This window comes from Apus apus, chromosome 2, assembly GCF_020740795.1.
Source record: "Apus apus isolate bApuApu2 chromosome 2, bApuApu2.pri.cur, whole genome shotgun sequence".
NCBI classification, from domain to species: domain Eukaryota; kingdom Metazoa; phylum Chordata; class Aves; order Apodiformes; family Apodidae; genus Apus; species Apus apus.
The window spans coordinates 109542424-109561608 of record NC_067283.1 but is presented as its reverse complement, the minus strand read 5'-3'; the positions used below and the strand labels follow the sequence as shown (position 1 = coordinate 109561608).

The following is a 19185-nucleotide window of genomic DNA, read 5'->3' as shown; positions in this document are numbered from 1 at the left end:
GTAACTTTAATGGCAGATACACACTTTGTCTCACTCGTTCATATTTAATTTGTATTCCATTCTTCCTATTTCCTTTATTCAAATGAGGAAAAAAAAATCAACTAGTGTCCTTATGTGCAGGGGAACGCCTTGAAGTGTTTTGCCAAACTATATTAAAAAAAAGTGTATTTTTACTATTTTTCACTTGCGAGGTTTTTTGATAATGTAGTCCTAGTTCTCTCTCTGTCCTTATCTTCTTGTTTATGACTAATAAAATTACCTGATACTGACCCTGTAACACATTCCTGACATTTCAGGTGCCAGCTTTTTCTTACAAGCACTTTCTCCTCTTTTGGTGCTACTTGAAACGTAAAGCACAGACAAGCTGTTTAGAGAAAACGTTTTATTTTTTCAACAGTTTCTCTCTTGTGATGATTTTTGCTTTCCCTATTTTGCTTCTTGCATTGCCAGTTTTTAAAAAATTGTTCCAGTGTGCTCAGCTAGTGCTCTGAAATCTGTTCTTGACAATTTCTTCCTTTAAACAGAAAGGAACAAAACCACTTCCGGTCCTTGACTTTCTGGCAGTAACCTTGTGTATCCCTGTTTTTCCAGAGGTTAACAAAGTATTCTTCTAACAGTCCTGAAGCTGTTGCTTGACAGTACAGTCTGGAGCTTTTCTTCACCTTAACTTTAACACATTGATCACATGGTTAGAGAGGATCTCACTTTTTCAGAATTAAACTTTCTCCTTGTTCTCACTACTACAGAGTTAGGCAGTGTTGAATTGAAGAGGGGACTACATAGGCGTCTGTACTCCTCTGTCAGGATCATAATTCTATTCAGAGTTAATTTTTATGTGGTGGTCCTGTCTTTGTACAATTAAGCTGTCTTTGCTCACCTTATTTTGCAGGAACAGTGAACTGTGCATATACCTTTTTCAGATTTTTATCTTTCCTAGATACTTTTTTTTAGTAGGTTCAGCTGTGCAACAAAAGAAAATGTGTTGCATAGTAGAGCTGAGCTTTTAAATTTTGTTCCCAAAGTTGGGAAATCATGAGCAAGCACTGTTTTAGCTTTGTTTTAACATTAAAATATGATTACATTCAATGACTTTTATTTAGTTTTGTGATTCAGTATGTCTATATTTACTTGTTGTATGATACTTAATGTAGAACCTTTTCCCCTTCTTTTGTTTTTTTTTTTTTTTTTCTGAAGGACCTAACCATATGCCTATGCAAGGACCTGGACCTAACCAACTCAATATGACGAACAGTTCCATGAACATGCCTTCAAGTAGCCATGGGTCAATGGGCGGTTATAATCATTCAGTGCCATCCTCACAGAGTATGCCAGTGCAGAATCAGATGACTATGAGCCAGGGACAGCCAATGGGCAACTATGGTCCCAGACCAAACATGAACATGCAGCCAAACCAAGGTAAGTGAGGTACTTGTGAACTTTTGTCAAAAGGAGATATCTGAGGTACAGACTTTTTTTAAAGGTCGTATCTTGTAGATTTCAGTCTCTAAATGCAGTTGTACCCATGGTTGAAGGACTCTTATCTCCTTTCTCCCATGTGTAACTTCTAGTTATTTGCAGACACTGACCTGTTTTCAGGTGTTTTGTGAGAATCTGGGTATGGATCTGCTTTCATCAGTTATAAACTTGAACAACTGTTTATCTTTCTCAGACTTTACACACCTATCCAAGTGTTATTGTTGCTTGACTTGATAAACTACATCTCTACTTTTCAGTCTTGTGTAAACTGAAAAAATTAAACTCAGGTAGCACTTGGCTTTTTGTACCTAGTTAATCTTTGTTCTCTGCTGCATGCTGTTGTAATATGGAATGTCTGTTAATCTTAAAGAAATAAAATTCAGTTCCAGGAACAAATCTGTAAAATTCAAAACTAATTTTGTATCTAGGATAATTGCATAGCATAAACAGATGATGTGTCCTGGTGACAGTATGATCCTTGTTGAAGTGCAAGGATATTGCAGAATTAAAGTACTGCTTTAGAGTCACAACAGACCAAATTATTAAATTGTATATATACTGCACACATAAATGCACTTTACAGGTCAGCAAGTGTTATTTTCAGTTTACCTGTTAAGTCTTGTTACTACATTTCATCTGGTCATACCACCTGCTAGAAGATATACTGCAGAATCAAAAAAAAAGTTTCTGCTACATTTGCAGCAAGAATAGGATTTTTTTTTTCCTCAATATGGATGAACCATTATGGATATATTAGCTGAAGAATGAGTTGATTCATAAATCTCTTTTCTGATGTTGTAGGAGAACATGGTTTGTTTTTTTGTTAAGGTTCCTTTCCTGGTCATTGAAGAAAAATGTGGTGTGGTTTGTGTGCGTTTTTTTTGTTTGTTTGTTTGTTTTTGTTTTTCTTATATTTAATTACTCCTGTTGAAGACCAAAGCTCCAGTTTGTTAGGTAGATACCATTTTGTTCCTGAGGTGTACAAACAGACCAGGTCTTAACTGATCAGTTTGATTGTTAGATCACAGAAGGGTTCAAAACAGACAAAAGGCTGTTAATGAGAGACTAAAAATGAGTCAAGAAACATCTGTTTCTGCAGTTTTCTTACCAGTAGTGAAAGTGGGAAGTCTGTGTCCTTCATTGTCCACATTGTTAATGGCATTTTTCTTAACATTTAACAGCTGAGGAAACAAAGACAGGTACATAGCAGAGGAAACCATCTCAAGTGGGAATATTTTTATTGTCTCTCTGAACTGACAAGTTATCTGTGTCTTTTGGGCAGTACACAGTGGAGTAATTTTGTAAACAATGTAAGATGTTTGAGAAAAGTCCTGTGCATGCTCAGTTGAAGTTTCATAGTTGCATAGAGTTAGCAGTAACTATGCAGCAGTGTATGTGGGGGAGCCATCCAGTAAGTCACTCCACAGAAAACAACTTACTAAGTGTGACTGGCTTACAGTTGAGGAATAGGGATTATTCTAAAGCAGTGTTCTGTACTCTTCCTCATTCCCCTGTTGTAATTTCAGTACTCTGTCAAACTTGAAAATTGCTCATTAGAAATAGGCAGAAAGATACTTAAAAGGTTTCTGATCTGAACAAATAATAGTACTGAAGTGGCCTCAGTGAAGAAATAATAAAACAAACTAACCAAATCACATGTTCAAGAACAAGAGATAAATATCTGGTTAGAACAAGAGTGGTACCTCTACTTGCACTTAAGGCCACAGTAAACTTTCACATTGTATAATCCTAATTTTGCCAAATTTTGACCCTTTAGGCTGAGGCTTTTCCATTCCAGATGTTTGGGATTTTTATTTGTGGAAGTTTCACGGAAGTGGAGAGCCATTTCTGACAGTTGGGTAAAAAGTTGTGTTCTTTAAAATATTTCAAAGTCTCACAAAAACATGACTAAATAGTGCATCTCATATGTAAATGTAGGAGTGCAGGTGCCCCTTGCTGTAGAGCAAGGCTTTGAAACTTGTCTGTTATGCCAACAAGGTGCTATTTGCTGTTTTAACATAGTATTGTCCCAAATTAGTTAAACTTTAAATAGGGTGGGAAGAAGAGTTTAAGTTGGTTCATGTTTGTTATGTATTGGAGGTTTTTGGTCTAAGAATATTCCCGAACAGGTCTACTTAATAAATTTCCCCCATTCTTTACTCTTAGTGACTGCATTTGTATTGAGATTTGGTGACAAATTGGGGGAAATATTTATGTATATTTACTCCCTTGTGAAAGCAGGGGACAGAATGGCAGAGAAATCTGTGAGATCATGAGAGATACAGATAGGTAGCCAAGATCCAGCCTGGCTGGGCAGAGACACTGCAGGCTTGTCATCTAGGGGAAGAAGCAAGAAATGAGCTGCTAGCAAATGCAGCTTAACAAAATATGGATAACAGTTTGTGACTTGAAGATTTCTTAATTGGTAGCATGTGCTGCCATTCAGAAACAGGAAAAACCCAGAATTTTCTGACCCGTTCAGTAATTTTGTCATGAAACATATTTGAAACCCTAAACATGTTTTGTTTCCTATAAAGAGGCGATCTGTATTGACAACGAGAGATCCTACTATATCGGTCAGTTAATAACAGCCCTAGCTAAATATAATGCTAAATATTCTGCAGGATAAGGTCTTCAAGGCAACTCAAGCTGGCTATTAAAAATTAGTAGATTTTTTTTTTTTACCCTTATTCCCTTCCCTCCATGGGTTCCCCATCTGTAGCAGAAGGAATATGATGGTAAGATTATAATACCATCTGATTTCACAGGAGTGTTGTGAAAGTGTTCATTATGAAGATGTGGACGTTTTCGTTATGAGTGCCATAAGAAAAGCCATGAGTAATTTAATAGTTCTGTCTTCAGTGTTTGACTAGGCGTGGCATCTTACACAAACAGGGGGAAACAAAATACTGAAGTAGCTTTTTAGTGACTAATATCTGTGTACTGAATGAGATCAGTACTTATAGAAAAAAACCCATGCTATCATATAATAGATAAACACACCATATCATGCAGAAAGGTTTGATTTAACTTCAGGGTGGCTTTAGAATAACTTTTATACACTTTTTTGTAGCAAAATATATTTTCCTGTATATACACGTTTTGAGGCAAAAGGTGTTAGTAAGAAAAGTTTAAAGTGCTGATTAAGAAATGAAGTGCGTATTAACAAATCTACTGTTGGATTTTTGTTTTCATATCTTTGTACTCATGATTGATTTTTTGCTAACGTATAAAATGCTAGCTGGAGGAATATCTTAAATGAGAAGTAAACTTTTTACAGTATTGTTTCTGTATGATTCTATGATTCTATATAGTCAGTCCAGTTAAAAGAATTTTAGTCATTTTGGATTTAGAAAGCAGAATGTTGTAAGATTCTGGAGGTTACTTGGTTATAACAGTTGTTACAGTGGCCTGGGACATCCACAAAGAATACTGGCTATCTTTTTGGAAAAGGTAAGAAGTAGCAAAAGCTGAGTGAATGTGAAAGAAACTCCTTTCTATAGGTGCATTTCTTTTTGTAGGAAAAGCTACTTATGTTGGATGAAATATTTCAAGTCTTGGCAAATTTGAGTGTTCAGAGGGGAGGTGTAAGCTCAATTTTCTGAAATCTGAAGATCTTTCACTGTCAGAGAATAATAATAAACAGTAAAATTCAAGTACTTTAAGGACCAAGAAATTATAGTTTGGCCATCTCAGAAGCTTTGTTTCTCAGGTCTTTTGCTCAGATTCCATCCCCTTGCTAGAGGTGCTTCAAAGTTGCCAAACTCCACAGGCTGTATTTACTGAGCATTATATGTTGCTTGGGGTGAGGGAAGAGAGCTAGTTTCCTTCTAACAGGCAAACTCTACATGCGAATATCACGTTGACTTTCCCATTTGCAATGGTTGAATCTGGTTCTGAGATGTTTTTTAATGGCAGTTTTATTTATATAAGCTTACAAAAATTGCATCTGGTCATACCACCTGCTAGAAGACATACTGCAGAATTTAAAAAAAAATAAATGTTTTTGCTACATTTGCAGCAAGAATAGGGTTGGTTTTTTTCCCCAGTATGGATGAACCATTATGGATATATTAGCTGAAGAATGAGTTGATTCATTAATCTCTTTTCTGATGTTGTAGGAGAACATGTTTTTTTCTTTTCCTAAGGCTCCTTTCCTGGTCATTGAAGAAAAATTAGGTGTTTTTTATTGCAGTATACTCCTGTTGAAGACCAAAGTTCCAGTTTGTTAGGTAGATACCATTTTGTTCCTGAGGTGTACAAACAGACCAGGTCTTAACTGATCAGTTTGATTATTAGATCACAGAAGGGTTCAAAACAGACAAAAGGTTGTTAATGAGAGGATAAAAATTAGTCTTCTTACCAAGTCTGGAAGAGATCATGACTTCCACTGAATGTAGTTTGTTGTGACCTGATTGTAGATTCAAGAGCTGTGTTTTAAGTAGGCTGTAAAAATACGTGCTACAAATATTAAGAAGGTCTTAGATCACGAACTAATGATTTTTTATACTGAAGTTCCTTGAAGGGGTTTTCTAGGTTAGGTTTGTGTCGTATTATGTATCATATGATGAATAAATGTAGCTTTATTGTAGGCTTGATTTTTCACAAGACAAATTTAAAATTCTCTCAATCCTCAAAACTACTGCAAAAAATAGTTCTGCTGCATGAGATGATAGAGACCATGGTTGTTCTTCTGCATATCTTCTTAATAAGAGAGAGATGTGAACCAAACTGGAAGCAAGCCAGGCACTGTTATTAACACAATACACAGTCTGGTACAGGGTAGTGAATTCTCATTGTGGCTCTACAAGCGTTAATGAAGTTCTAATTTAAAAAGCAAACAGAAAACCTCTACATTGCACCATGGGGACCTAACACATTTTATCACATTGTATTGTGACTAATGTTAATATTGTTAATTAACAAGCTTTCTTGAGATCTAGGAATGTTATGGCAACAAGTTTTTGTTTTTTTCCAAGGCTGCCTAATGTTTCTTAGCACCTTCAAACAGATGAGCATGAAGTCTAATGATCTTGTTCAGAAGATCAAAAAATAATTTTTACTGCATTAAAAAAATTACAGAATCTTAGTTTAAGGGTCTTTTTTTACTTTAAAATCAGGACAGAGAAACTGCAGTGCAAAAGGATAAAAGCATAACTGGATCATTTTTAGGAATGGCCAATATTTATCTTCAGAGAAAAATGAAGCTTAACAGAACTAAGGCCACTTCTCAATGAGAAATTCCACACAGGGGTTTAATGGGATTTAACTAATGCACTTTGAATTCATATCATTAATTAATTTGACTTAACTTTCTCTTCTAACCCCACATAGACAGGATCTAATTGACTACATACTCCTTTCCTTGCATAAATCTATTGCCAATATTGACTGTATTTAGGTAATTTCCCAGTTTTGTGGTTTCTCTGTAAGACCGTCTGCTTGTGCTCAGGCACCTAATTATTATAAAATGCTAAATGCAATGGCAAAATCTAGCATGGAGAAAACTGTCTTTTTTTCTGGCATGTGGAGATAGAGTGGCTGTGCGAGTTTGTTTTGATTATTTTAGTAAAAAAGGCAAAAAAATGCTTAGGGTTTCACCATTACAAAGTCTACTTTGTGCTGTGGTTTGAATTAATGTATTATAAAAATATGTTGTTTAAGAAGTTTAGCTGCTTATCATAACTCTTTCCTTCGCATACTTTAAATACTGGAATAACTCTTCTGAAGTGGTACTACAGAGGAAGTGAAGAAGCTGTTCTTTGTTAAAAGTTATATCTACTTAACTTGCAATCTTACACAATGAAATGACATAATTTTTGTTGCTGTATGGTGTCTGGGTGCTCTTTAACGTTTTCACTACTGCACTTTGCAGTTCTCTAACTTCAGCCTTAAGATTTTCTCAGTTGATAAAACATGGAAAGTACTTGATCTCTCCTGGTCTCCTCTGGTGTCCCGTAGAAACTTGGTGCAGTTTGGTATGAAAGAAGTTTTGTCACAGGCTGCTTAGAACTGTTCAGTGATGGGCAGAGCATGTATTCATTCCTGTGGGCTTTTCTGTATTCCCCTGTTGTGTGATTGCCTGACTCACTGCTATGCCAGGTTTATCTTTACAGGCTGAATACAATTGTTTATTTTGTGGTAGGTCCCTTCCTACCCAAACCATTCTATGATTCTGTAATAGCTAAGTGATTCATTGATGGCCTGTAGCAACAACTACATTTGTATTAAAACTATGTCCTGAGGAGTTCACAATGTTAAATAATTTTTCCATGACTTACCAAGTTTTCACCATCAAGTTTTCATTTACACTTTCTTTGCAGATGCTTTTTCAAACAAAAAACCAAAAATGTTAAAAGCATTTGGTTTACCTTTGAGCATGAGTGAAAAGTAATGTCTCTGTAGTTTGAAGAAGAATCAACTGGAAAGCAGCCTTTTTTAGGCTGAGTTCTGTTTTGTAACTTGTTTACTGAATTGTTTGCCTGCAGTTGCATAGGTCTAGAAACTTAATCCTAAGGAGAGCACTAGAAGTACAGAGCCTTTTCTAGTCTATTTTTACAAGTTGGGTTTTTCATTTTCTTTTTGAAAGATTTAATCACAAATCGTGTTACAGAAGACTTGTTTGCTACTTTTCCTTTACCAGGTCCAATGATGCACCAGCAACCTCCCTCCCAGCAATACAATATGCCACAAGCAGGTGGCCAGCATTACCAAGGGCAGCAGCCACCTATGGGAATGATGGGCCAAGTTAACCAAGGGAATCACATGATGGGTCAGAGACAGATTCCTCCATACAGGCCACCACAGCAAGGTAGGACTTCACTTCAGTGTTTTTGCATTGATTTTAAATAACCATCTTTAAAACTATTTAAATTCACTTCCTTGGATACACCCAAATTTCAATCAAATCATTGGGTGTCACAGGCTTTGTTTGCAGAATCTTTTTGTTACCCTCTTAAGAGTGTTTCTTGCAGCAACAGATTACTGGTATCACCATGAAACACAAAACCAAGTAGTTTTGTTTCGAGTTTTTTCTGACAAAAAGCATCTAAAAATATGCATCTTAAATATGCTGATGCAAAATTCTGCTTTGATGTTTAAGTGATAGGTATAGAAAAGGAACAAAGTACCAGCTTGGTTCCGAATTTGTTCAGTTAGAAAAAAGGAACAGTGTTCCACAATCTTGTTTTTTTTTTTTTTCTTTAATTTTCAGTCCTTTTAGAAAAGGAATAACTTAAAGCCTTAGTCTGTTATACGCCTGTTCCTAAAATGAGCTCAAAACTGAAGTTTGGTATATGTGTGCTCAATCTAGTGCAGCCAAACAACTTGTGTGTGTATATATGGAGATATTTTTTTTCTTAAGTAAACCAGATTACATGTGTTGTCTGAAATGCAACGATATGGGTGGGGAGTACATTTGAGAAATATTTCTCATACTAAAATCAGAAATTAGCAGGCTTTATAATAGAGAAAACAAGTTATTTACGTATTGACTGGTTGTGGTTTTTCAGGCCCACCACAGCAGTACTCAGGCCAGGAAGACTATTATGGGGACCAATACAGTCATGGTGGACAAGGTCCTCCAGAAGGCATGAACCAGCAATATTACCCTGATGGTAATCTCTCATAAATGTTAACTTTCCCATTTTCTATACCTGCCCAATATTAATGTAGTCATATGCCCAAAATAAGGGAATGGGGCAAGAATAGTAATTGGGTATCATACCTCTACATTTACAAAACCTTCCAAATTCAGAATTGTTACTACAGTTTAAGTTACTATGACTAGTTAATTTTATAACGTACTTAAAGTATGTAATTTCTAATAGTCCCATTTGAAACTCTTAACAACAGCTTTAGTATTTCAAAATGAAAATTCTGTAATTGGTTAATCTAAAAGTATGGAGGGTTGCTTAGCATATCTAGTATAATTGAGGTTAATTAAAACAGTCATTACTTCTATTATAAATGAGATGGGGCAATATCTTGTTATTAAAGATGCTATTGAAGTGGAAAAACGTCTTCAAAAGATGTGGTTTTTCTGTAAATACTCCACTTTTCAACTTAGTGCTTAGTTTTAATATAAGTCGCACAAATGTGTTCTTGGTGCAGTGGATGGTATGGACCTTGAGCTTAACTTGTACAACAGAATAAAATGGTCCCTGCCCTGAGGAGCTTGTAATTGTGGAACCTCTTCAGAAGTCGCCCCAGTGTGTTCAAGACAAAACTGTGACTTTAAATTGCATAAATCTGTCCTTCTGTCTCGGAATTCAGAGCGCTCAAGGCTATTGGATTGTTCTGCAAGTTAGAAAAGTTGCAATTAACCTGTTTTTAGGCTGAGCAGAGAATTGGAGAACAAAGATGCTGACTCATGGCTCATATGATAACTGTGTGTGCAACTTAGTGGTATCTTATGAAATTCAAGGAATGTGGTAGCTGTTAAATCTTTGCTTTGTATACATTTTAAATGTTATAATTGCCAAAGCAGCTACTCATTCATTGCAAGGAAAAGGATACAAGTTAGTTGTTTGATTTTGAATTTCTATTAAATTGATTTTAAGATACATCAAGCCATGTCTATCTAAGCTTACATACATAATCTTTTGAAGATATATATGGAGTTACCTTACAAGTTGCATTAACTTTCATTTTGGAACTTTGCTGTTATGCACATGAACTTTAAATGGTCACAGGCATTTTACTCTAGTAGGGGCAGTTCTGTTACCGTCAACAGCTCCCTGGTAGCACAGATTTCTTCTCTACAGACCTATTCCTTCTTAAGATTCATTCTTCATCATTACCTCGTTATTAATCTTAGATCTTAAAGAGAATATTTTATAAGGCTTGTTTTAATGGTTATGCGTTTATATTCGGTTCAGTCGATGTATGGTACAGTTGCAGAATTAATAACTAAGACTGCTTAGTTTTATAACTGTTTTCTTCTTTCCTTATTTTATTCCAAACTTACTTAATTTGTATAATTGAACTTCAAATTTAAACAAAATATTAGTTTGTTTTCTTGGCCAGGTTAGCAATAAGATATATTTTGGTCATCTGCAAGGCAGAATATATTTGTTCTAAACAACAGGTGGGGTGGTTACTGCATATATTGGCTTCTTAATCAGAGATGACTGTAGTCTCTGAAAGGGAAGGTTTGTTGGTAATGATCCTACTCAGGACTGGAATGTAAGGGGAAAAGTTTTCTTAAGACTTGTAATAATTCTGTTTATAGGGAAAACCTTGAATTGTTGTTTTTCCTTCACTTAAATGCGAAATTCAATGTAGAGTTCGGTTCATAACTTCATTGAGCTTTACTTGTTATACTTCACACTGCTTTTAGCATATGCTTCTGAATTGGAGATCAGCCGAACAGGTGTTAGACCAAGTATGATAATTGCTTTCTTTGTTCATTCTAATTTAATTCAGGTTATTTACATGTGAAAGGCCTAAATTCTTTTTTCTTTTTTTTGAGTGAAAGAAAATTTTTTTTCCTCCCTCCCCCCAACAAGCATTATCAGAAGGTTAAGACCATCCGTTGCTGTGATGTTGCTGAAACTACTTCATTAAGCCTTTTTTTTTTTCCTGTCACATGTTAATTCAATATGAAAGGAAATCATATTAATAAGTCTTTGGCTAATACAATTGAAAAATTCTTTTTCATGTATATCCAGTTGACATTTTTTTTTTCATTTTTCTGAGAAATGAAATATTTTTAGGGTTTTCACTCAGAGGCCATTAACGTTTCTTCCTGTCTCTTGTCGAATTGATGTAGGTCATAATGATTACGGTTATCAGCAACCGTCGTATCCTGAACAAGGCTACGATAGGCCTTATGAGGATTCCTCACAACATTACTACGAAGGAGGTATCTATATACCTTCACACACATACGCACATACATTCCCTTTCCTCTCCCACCTGCAGCGGGAACAAGAATTCTTGCACAACACCACTTATACCCATGCAAAGCTCTTGTAGAATACTAGTTGCTGGCTGTCTTGAAAAAATTGCAGGGAACCTGAAGCATTCAGAATAATTTCTTGCAAACACCTAAAATATATAACCACAATTTGCCATTTCTAACAACAGTAAAATGACTAAAACACTCTAGAGACTTTTTTTTTTACCTCATCGGAAATTTTTATTTAAACATGAATTTGTTGGTTCAGTTGTATATCTTTTTGTGTGTGTATATATTTTGTATAATTATAGTGCCGTTAGGAAATAGCTTGCTGATCTTGTGTAGCTAGTCTGTGCTCTTGTAGCTGTCCTTAATTTTGTCTTTTTTTTTATTTTGTTTAGCATAGTCATGATCTTATGACTGTGATGTTCCAGTAAATGTAATGCTCGTTTGGCAGAGATGCTGAAAATGCTGCAGTTCAACTTTGCAAAATTGGCTTTAACTGCAGTTTGTTTGGCCGAATTTCTTCTGTTTGGTTTGAGTTTTCTTTGTTTTGTTCTGTTTTTGAAATCAATATTGCATTTTCATTTTGTTCTTGTGTTGTTGGCTGTGCATCTTAGAAGGAAAAAAAAATAATAAAGTAGGTATCTTTAAGTTTTTGCGTTCTTGCAATCATCTTACAGGGAGCTCGCAATATGGTCAGCAGCAAGATGCATATCAAGGACCACCCCAACAGCAGGGTTATCCACCACAACAGCAGCAATATCCAGGCCAACAAGGCTATCCAGGACAACAGCAGGGTTATGGTAAGAACCTGCAGACACAGTCAGAGAAGGCCAAGGGAGATCCTCATATGTTACTCTTATCCCTGTTTTACTGGGTTAAAAGGCCAGGCTTGTGCAAAAAACATGTATGCCTGCAACTTCACTGGGCCAAAACAACAAGGTGTAGAATACATCATCTTTTGGGAAGTAGAACTGTTGACAATCTAGGACAATGAGGTAGCATAGAAAAGGGTGGTGGCTAGAGCACACTGTTATAGTTGTATGTAATTTAGAAAGATAATTCTGCTGTTCTTTTCAGTCCACTGTAGGTCAACACAGGGTCAGGAGGGCAGAAAGATGGCAGAGGACCATTTATACCCTTTCATCCTTCGATTTAGAACAAAATATTTTAAAAACTAGTTTAAAATTTCATCCAGCATACACAAATCATTCATATAAAATTCATGTGCACATCATTTAAGGAATTGAATATGAGCATTGCCAATGCAGCTTTCAAGAGTTTGTCTTACAAATTTGTACTAATAGTTCAAACTTTTTGATGTATGGCAGAAACGAGAAATTCTCTGCCACAAGTGAGATAATGGAGTCCTTGGATTCAAGAAAAAAAACTCCCAAACAGGAAACTTAATGCACAGACATTACATACTACTTTGCCTCTAGAAACTTAAGGTCAGAAGAACATACCAAAAATACTGCTTTTTTCAGTTTTGCTTGCTTGCATGTTGTAAAGTTTTACATATTTATCTCAGAAGAAGGACCCTGTAAAGTCTACTTCCATGTATTTTAACTTTCAGCTTTGTTCCGAGTTTAAGTGCTGGAAGTTCTTTACCATGTAGATAGATGCCAGATTTGTATTAAATACACTTATGTTGAGGCAGAATTAAGCCTTAAGACAATCCACTGAGATTTAGCAAGTTTCCTCCTTTTGGAGGTTATGAATGAATTGATAGTTATGAAATAATACTCGTGTGCTTATATTCTGGTAAATGTAACATAGGGAGAGAATGAAGAGCAGAGTGAAGGTACATCTAGCTTACTATTGTAAATTTTTGAAGTAAAGAAATTACCATAGTAAGTCAGATTTTAAGTTAAGTATCAGAAGAAAGGAATAAAGAGACCTGTTGGAGCAACTTACCCACTGTAATTTATATACCCAAATAGTATGCTTCTCCATTTCTATTTTTTAGCAGAGATAGATTTTTGGAGCTCTATTTTTATTTTATAAGATCTGTCACTGGACATCTAGAATTCAACTATAAAGAACTACCATAAATAAGTAAAACCAAGTTTCATTTGTCAGATGAACACAGCATTACTTAGGATGTAGTATCCTTGCTCAATTGAATATTTAATTGCTTTCTAATTTGCAAAAAATAAATCAACATCCCAGTCATTATTATCAATCTTTAAGGTTTTGTTCCACTGTAGAAAGCTGAAAATTCATTGTGCAAGGGGATTTGAGGCCTGAGGAGAATGGTAATGGCCTATGGAGCTTTTTTCTCCAGGTCATGTTTTTTGACTGTCTCGTAGATCCAGAATTACTGAAAGAGTTATCAGTCGATAACTGATGTCTAGTCCCTGTAGCTAAAACTAGCCCTCTCCAGCACTAGTTCATATTACTGCTAAACCACATCTGTGGTGGGTGGGGGGGAAAAATGTTGTGTTTGGGTTTTTGTTTTGTTTTGTTTTTGTTTTTTTTGTGTATGTGATTTTTTGTGGTTTTGTTCTGGTTTTGTTTTTTAAGAAAGCACTTTGGAAGAGTAGCAAATCTTCCTGACTGCCAGTTTTTTTAAGAGGTGGTGTTAAGCTAACTTAGATCCACTGCATTTGATTCATATGCAGTGTTGCTGAAAAACACAGTACACCATCACTCCCAAGGTAGGAGGGGATGAGGTTAATTTTGTTTGGAACATGGCTGCACTGTAACATGGTAGTAACGTGGGAGACAGGCTGTGAGTCCCTGTGAATGGTAACAAGAGTTTGTATTGACAAAAGAAGTACTTCCTTCTGCAGCCAAAAAAAGGCTAAAAGGCTAGAGCCAAAGCTGTTGTTGTTACCCTTTTCTTGGAAAGTTAAGATGATCAAAGGGCTATAGAGTAGAGGGTGCTTTTTCCCATCCAACAATAGCATTTTACTAGTTGTCACATCTCACAATTTATGTATGTAACTTGCTTGTCTGACTCAATTGCCTGCTTTGGTGTGAGAACTGACTTTCTGGCAGTGCAGTGCTGCTAGTCTCTTCAGAAAAGAATTGCTAAATGCAGCTGATCAGCTGGCTGCTCCTGCCATTGTAAAGTTCTGGAACTGGAGCAGCATACAGCAGAAGGAGAGTGTGCCTTCTTTAATCCTGGAAAGTGCTCATGTTTATGATTTACCAATTCCTGCCTTGTTCTTCCATGTCCTGTGAACTCTTGTGTGGAACTACAGGCATTGGTAATAAATAGTGAATATATAAATAAAAGTATATGTTGGTTAAGGTGCTTTCCAGGTTGAGAAGAGGACCCCTGGATATCTTAAGGCAGGAAAAGACCAATTGCACAGTAGTGATACTACCTGCTCAGCTGTAAAATTCAATGCTTTTACTGTTCTCTTCTTCCTGTCACCTTAGGAAATATTTTTTGTTTGTTTGTTTACATTTTAATTATCTCCAGGCCCCTCTCAGAGTGGTCCAGGACCTCAGTATCCCAATTACCCACAAGGACAAGGCCAGCAGTATGGGGGATACAGACCCACGCAGCCTGGGCCACCACAACCACCACAGCAGAGGCCTTATGGATATGACCAGGTATTCTTTCATTTAATGAGAAAGTTGTGGTTCTTACACACTCATTTGATAATCCTAGATTCTTTGAGACATTTAAGCAAATTAATCTGACGTGTGGTTTCTCAGGTGTGTATGTATAATTCTCATGGATTCTACTTTCAGGTGAGTTACCCAGAATAATTTGTGTGGAGTGGTAAGTCATTCTGTTCTGGGTTTGAAAAGTTTTAATGCAGTTTGTCAAAGTGAGGCACTCCAGACAATAATTTTGGACCTCAAAAATTAAGGAGATCTATTTCATAGTCTCATGGAGAATGATTAATATGAAAGATAGTGTTCCTAAATCTCCTGGTGTACAGATCCAGTAATCCTCCTCTTCAGTGGCAGAACCAACGCTAGTGTGTAACTGAAGTCCCTCTACTGTAGAGCTGTGTAGGGGAGACATGAAGCTGAATTTTGCACAGATTTTCTTTTGAGCAATATAAAAGAACACTGACCATGGGAAAGAACTGACCTGGAAAATCCACTGCTTCTTTCCTGTGACTACTAAGAAAACAAACAAGCTAGACCCACCAAAACTCTAGGCTGAAAAAGTAGTGGAGAACTCCTGTAATGATACTATGTTCTAATTAAAGGATGAAGCAGAGGTTTTATTCCTGTAGAAGGTATTAAGCTGTAAAAGCTTAATTTTTGCAATATGAAACATCCAGAAATGTCAAAAATGTACACTGTTGCTCTTCTCAGCATAATAAAATGGAGAGTAACTAAATGCATCTTATGATCAAGTTGAGGTTCTAGTGTTTAAATAAAATTCTGTTGTAGTATAAGATAAGTCAAACTTCCAACAAGTGAGAATAGCCACAGATGCCCGTTTTTTCTACAGAAATTAGAAAAGACAAGGAAAGAACAAACTCTTTTTCAGTGTGGTAGTTCATAGGTGCAATTGCTTCTAATTATTTAACAGGAAAACAAAATGCTCATGCACTGAACTAATAGATTCCTCCTGCAAATAATAATAAGCGACAAGAAAATGCTTTGCTTGTAGCAAATACAGAGTCGAGGAAACTTAATCAGTTTGAGTTTCTTCCAGCTTTCTTCACAGTAGAAGTGGATAACCCTCTCTGTAGACAGGCTCTACTCCAGTTTGTGCAATCTAAGTTCCACTGGAAAGTTCAATCTCTTTCATGCTAGCCATTCCCATAGAAATTGTGCTGCTTAAATTCTTGTCTGGCAGCTGTTCTGAAACTCTTCTTCCTGACTGATTGTCATATTACAATGAAAAAAACCTGATATTGCAACATAAAACTGGAATTTCAAGTGCTGCCTTATCATGGTGACACTTAACATGAAATGGTGGTGGGACTGCAGTTTGGAGTATGTTCACTTGGTAGCACTCTACTTGTTTCTGCAAGCCTTCAGCTTGGTTGTGAAGGATCACAGTAAGCATGTGGCATTGATGCTTTCACCTCTTCCCACCTCTGCAGTACATGACATTGTCAAAACAAATAGAGAATATCAGTAAAGGTAATAATTCTATGTATAGGATCTATGGAATAGTTTGCTCCCATAGGATATGTTGACTGGCTTTTCATGTTCACTGGGATGTGCCTTGGAATTTTTTGAGATACACATATCAATCCATCCTGTGATGCTTGATACATGAATATTTTTAGGTATCTCTGAAAGCAGGTGAGTTTGCTGAATTACTTTGAATTTAGATGACTTTGACTTTTTGAAACTGTTTTCAAAGTTAGGTGGGAAATCGTTCCCATCTTTTATTTTTGACACTGCTCTGCAAATTTCACAGCAGTCTATTGAATTTAAAGATACACTCTTCTGATCAAATAAAGTTCCTGGCTTTAAATCCATATTCTCAGTCTTGCTTTTACATTAAAACACAGTAGATTTTTAATGAGATGAAATTCTGTACCACTTACTCACATTGATTTATCATTTATTGTTATTTGTTTCCACCCTTTAACATTATAGTTTATTTGGATGGACTTACGGCTTCAGCTTTTCATACAGGAAAATACACTTTGTGGTCTAATTATGTATTTTGAATTCATTTTTTTAGGGTCAGTATGGAAATTATCAGCAGTGAAGAAGTACTCACATTCCGGTAGGCAATATCTACTAGCAGCCATATTGTCTCCTCAGCACTGTGGACATCTTCCTGAGATGAGAGCCTTCCCATTCCATCTAGATTTTGGAAAAATCTTGTGGCTGTTTTATGGTATACAGTCTTTATGGGTTAATAGTTAAAGACTGTAGGTTCTCAGAAACTGGTTTCACATCTCTACTCTAGATGGCAATATTGGACAGAAAATACGTGACATAACAATTTGCAGTGAGTTGAGAACTGTATGTCAAATAAGACTGTTACATGCTGAAAGGTGCGAACAGCTTTGTATGTTTATGAAGGTTATGGGAATTTAATATTTTTTCCACAGATTTTTTTTGTAGGGGAAAAGGGGAAATGCACACTTTTTACAGCAGCAATATTTTGTATATTATGTTTTTCATGCGATGAATATGCAAGACAGTACACTATTCATGGGGCAGGATAAGAAATATACTGTTAAAAAGGAGTAGGGGCATGAATAAGTGATTGTATAAGTCTCAAAATGGTGTACAATAAAGATAATAGTAAAAAAAGATGGAGAGCATCATGCATCACTGATAGGTTCATGTACACAGAAGAAGAATCCCAGTTATCTAAATGGGAACATAATTAATGACAGTAGAATACAGTCTTGTGCAAAGATTAATTTTTTTAAGCTTTTCTGTTTTTCTGACTGAAGCATTTTTGTAAAAATTGTTTCTAACATAGTTTGGCAATTTTCTGCAGCATTTTTTGGGTAATAACAAACGTTTGGGTTTCATTTCTCAAGTGTTTTGTCACAGCTTTGCCTAAGTGAGCTGTAATAATTGCAATAACAAAGAAAATGACAAATGTTAATTTCACTTGACTTGAATATACAAAGGAGTTGAAAAAGAATGGGGAGGACAGGACTGTATTGTGTAAGTGTATTTTAACCTTTAGTTTAATAATTTGTATGTATCAAAATAGCCTAGAAGACTTTGTAAAACCTATCTAAACTTTCCTAACTGGGAGTTACTATCTTTAGAATGGTGGCATTTTTTGTGTGTGTCCATTTTTCTTATTGGTTAACATGAGACCAAGGGATGTTTTATGACATCAAATATAAAACCTGTTGGTGAGGTAAATGCCAAATTTTGGGTTGTACTGCATTAATGCTTATAGTGTTGCATGTGAGATAGAGGCAGCACCTTGATCCAATAGCATAGTACACAAAAATTAATTTTGAGACTGTCCTGCAACTGTACATCAGATAAATAAACGGATATTCTGTTGTGCAGGAATATATGCATTCAAGAATTTCTGGCGACTTCTATAAAGGACAAAACTTAAAATTAGCCCAGGTGTAAAATCTGTTTGTGGTTTGTTTTGGTTTTTTTTTTCCATTGAAGATCATGTTTGAGGGGAAAAAAGAAAATTGGTGTTCATAATATGTATGACAATGCACATGGGAGACAAGATTTTCAATTTGCTCACTTTAAAATGCAAAAACAATTTTCTTAAAATCAATAGAAAATATACATCAAGGTTAGAACAGATATGGCATGAGGAACATTATTGTGAATGAAATGCTTGTAGGTTCTGTGCCAATTTTCTACCACTGTGTACTTCATTGCTATTTAAAACTGTACTCCATCAATTCTAACAGAAGAATAAATTATTTGTGATTTTAATTTTCTCATTTGTTTCTTTAAATTAGATCTCCATCACTCTGATGTCTCATCTGGAGGCTGCTGTGGATTTTTATTTTATAGAAGTTTGGCCAGAGTAACCAAACTGTGTTTGCAGTCTAGGACTTTATCAAAATTCTCTTGCCATAGCCAAGTTAATTAGAATTAACTGTTCAGTAATCAGCATGTTGTGTAGGTTGTTTGTTACAAAATTCTTACTCTGAAAATGAAGGTCCATGAGGCTATAATCAAGATGACTGAATTAGATAAATGAGTTGAGGAGGCAAAAATGTGTTGAACCCAACCTGGTGTAGATATGTTATCTCATTTGAAACAAGCTCAACTTACATTAAGAAATAATTTGTCTTGCCAGCCCATCTTCTGTTGTCTTATTCTCCTTTTTAATGGAAACTAAAATTGCAATTTTAATAAGCAGAATTTCCTCCAGGGTTTCCCTCCTAGAGACTACTGCATTTGCAAGGTTTAAT

General features: G+C 35.7%; 1 protein-coding gene across 5 annotated transcripts in view; it reads left to right on the top strand.

Annotated features, from left to right (window-relative positions):
* SS18 (SS18 subunit of BAF chromatin remodeling complex) overlaps window positions 1-18700 on the top strand; it is a 38929-nt gene extending 20229 nt beyond the window's left edge. Inside the window, exons 5-11 of one of the 5 annotated variants that reach the window (XM_051610558.1) lie at window positions 1195-1416; window positions 8120-8287; window positions 8988-9092; window positions 11249-11341; window positions 12061-12183; window positions 14814-14947; window positions 17001-18700. In XM_051610558.1, the coding sequence (XP_051466518.1) occupies window positions 1195-1416; window positions 8120-8287; window positions 8988-9092; window positions 11249-11341; window positions 12061-12183; window positions 14814-14947; window positions 17001-17027 (872 nt within the window). In that variant the 3' untranslated portion in view covers window positions 17028-18700. The remainder of the gene's footprint in view (window positions 1-1194; window positions 1417-8119; window positions 8288-8987; window positions 9093-11248; window positions 11342-12060; window positions 12184-14813; window positions 14948-17000) is intronic. The other 4 variants (XM_051610560.1, XM_051610559.1, XM_051610561.1 and 1 more) reach the window with 4 other exon arrangements.
* The last annotated feature ends 485 nt before the right edge of the window (window positions 18701-19185 follow it).